This window comes from Galeopterus variegatus, unplaced genomic scaffold (assembly GCF_000696425.1).
Source record: "Galeopterus variegatus unplaced genomic scaffold, G_variegatus-3.0.2 Scaffold13102, whole genome shotgun sequence".
In the NCBI taxonomy this organism is placed as follows: domain Eukaryota; kingdom Metazoa; phylum Chordata; class Mammalia; order Dermoptera; family Cynocephalidae; genus Galeopterus; species Galeopterus variegatus.
Genome location: NW_007739213.1, coordinates 15713 through 16724, shown reverse-complemented (window position 1 = coordinate 16724; position 1012 = coordinate 15713). Strand labels below are relative to the sequence as shown.

The 1012-nt window shown below is 55.8% G+C and overlaps 1 protein-coding gene across 1 annotated transcript in view; it reads left to right on the top strand.

The window, feature by feature from the left end:
- Positions 1-1012, top strand: part of CD300A (CD300a molecule) — a 21791-nt gene that overhangs the window by 16281 nt on the left and 4498 nt on the right. The window contains exon 5 of the mRNA XM_008563288.1: positions 143-237. Coding sequence (XP_008561510.1) covers positions 143-237 — 95 coding nt within the window. The remainder of the gene's footprint in view (positions 1-142; positions 238-1012) is intronic.

The following is a 1012-nucleotide window of genomic DNA, read 5'->3' as shown; positions in this document are numbered from 1 at the left end:
TGTGTGTGTGTGTGTGTGTGTGTGTGTGTGTGTGTGTGTAAAAGGAGACTTATACTATTTCTTTAATTTGACCTTAACTATTTAAGAAGTTAGGGAAGGTGAGATGGCCCCGCCCCACCTCCACCGTCCCATGTCCCCCCAGGCTCCTGCTGCTGCTCTTCTTGTTAGCACTTTTGCTGCTTCTGTTGGTGGGGACCTCGCTGCTGGCCTGGAGGATGTTTCAGAAGCGGGGCAAAGGTGAGTCAGCTCCCCACGTCCCTCCTGCCTGCCCAGGGCGGACAGGCCCTGACACAGCCTCTCATCTTCCAGGCTCCGTCTTTGTTCCTCAGAATGGGCATCTCGCACATACCCTCAGACCCACACGTCCCGGGTGACCTCCCACAGGCTGTGGGAGGGGGCTCCCTAGAGGGAGGCCTTTCCCACTGCAGGGCCTGTGGGTGGTTGCCCGGGAAGCAGTGACCTTCTGTTTAAATCCCTTGCACAGCCTCCCACACCCTCAAGAGTCCAGGCCACCACAGGATAGCCAAGGCTCTCCGTGATCTGGCCCTGCCCACCTGTCTCGCACTGTTCCTGCACCCTGGAAGGCAACTTCTTGCAACTTCTTGTAACCTGGCAAGAACCACAACCTCAGTCTCTCCTTGTGGGTTTGCTCTGGGCTCCTGGAAAGCCTCCCCTAACTTCTTTCCTCGGCCCATTCCTGGTGGACTCCAAGGACTGCCCTCAGACTTCCTTTCCTCTGGGGCCTCTTCCTTGTCTCCAAAGAGTGGCTTGGGCCCCTCCTGGGTGCACCTCTGTACCTCTGCTGTCACAGCCCTTTTCAAACTAGATCGTCATCACCTACCTTCCTGCCTTCCTTCCCGCCGGCCCCTGCGCTCATTAAGATCAGGGACCATGACTCAAGAAGGTCCGCAATCAGTATCTGTTGCATTATTTAGTATCTCCAGCCACAATGGGCACCAGGCATTCCACAGTCCAGTCACTCTCCTCTGAGCTCAGATTAAAAGAGAGAATA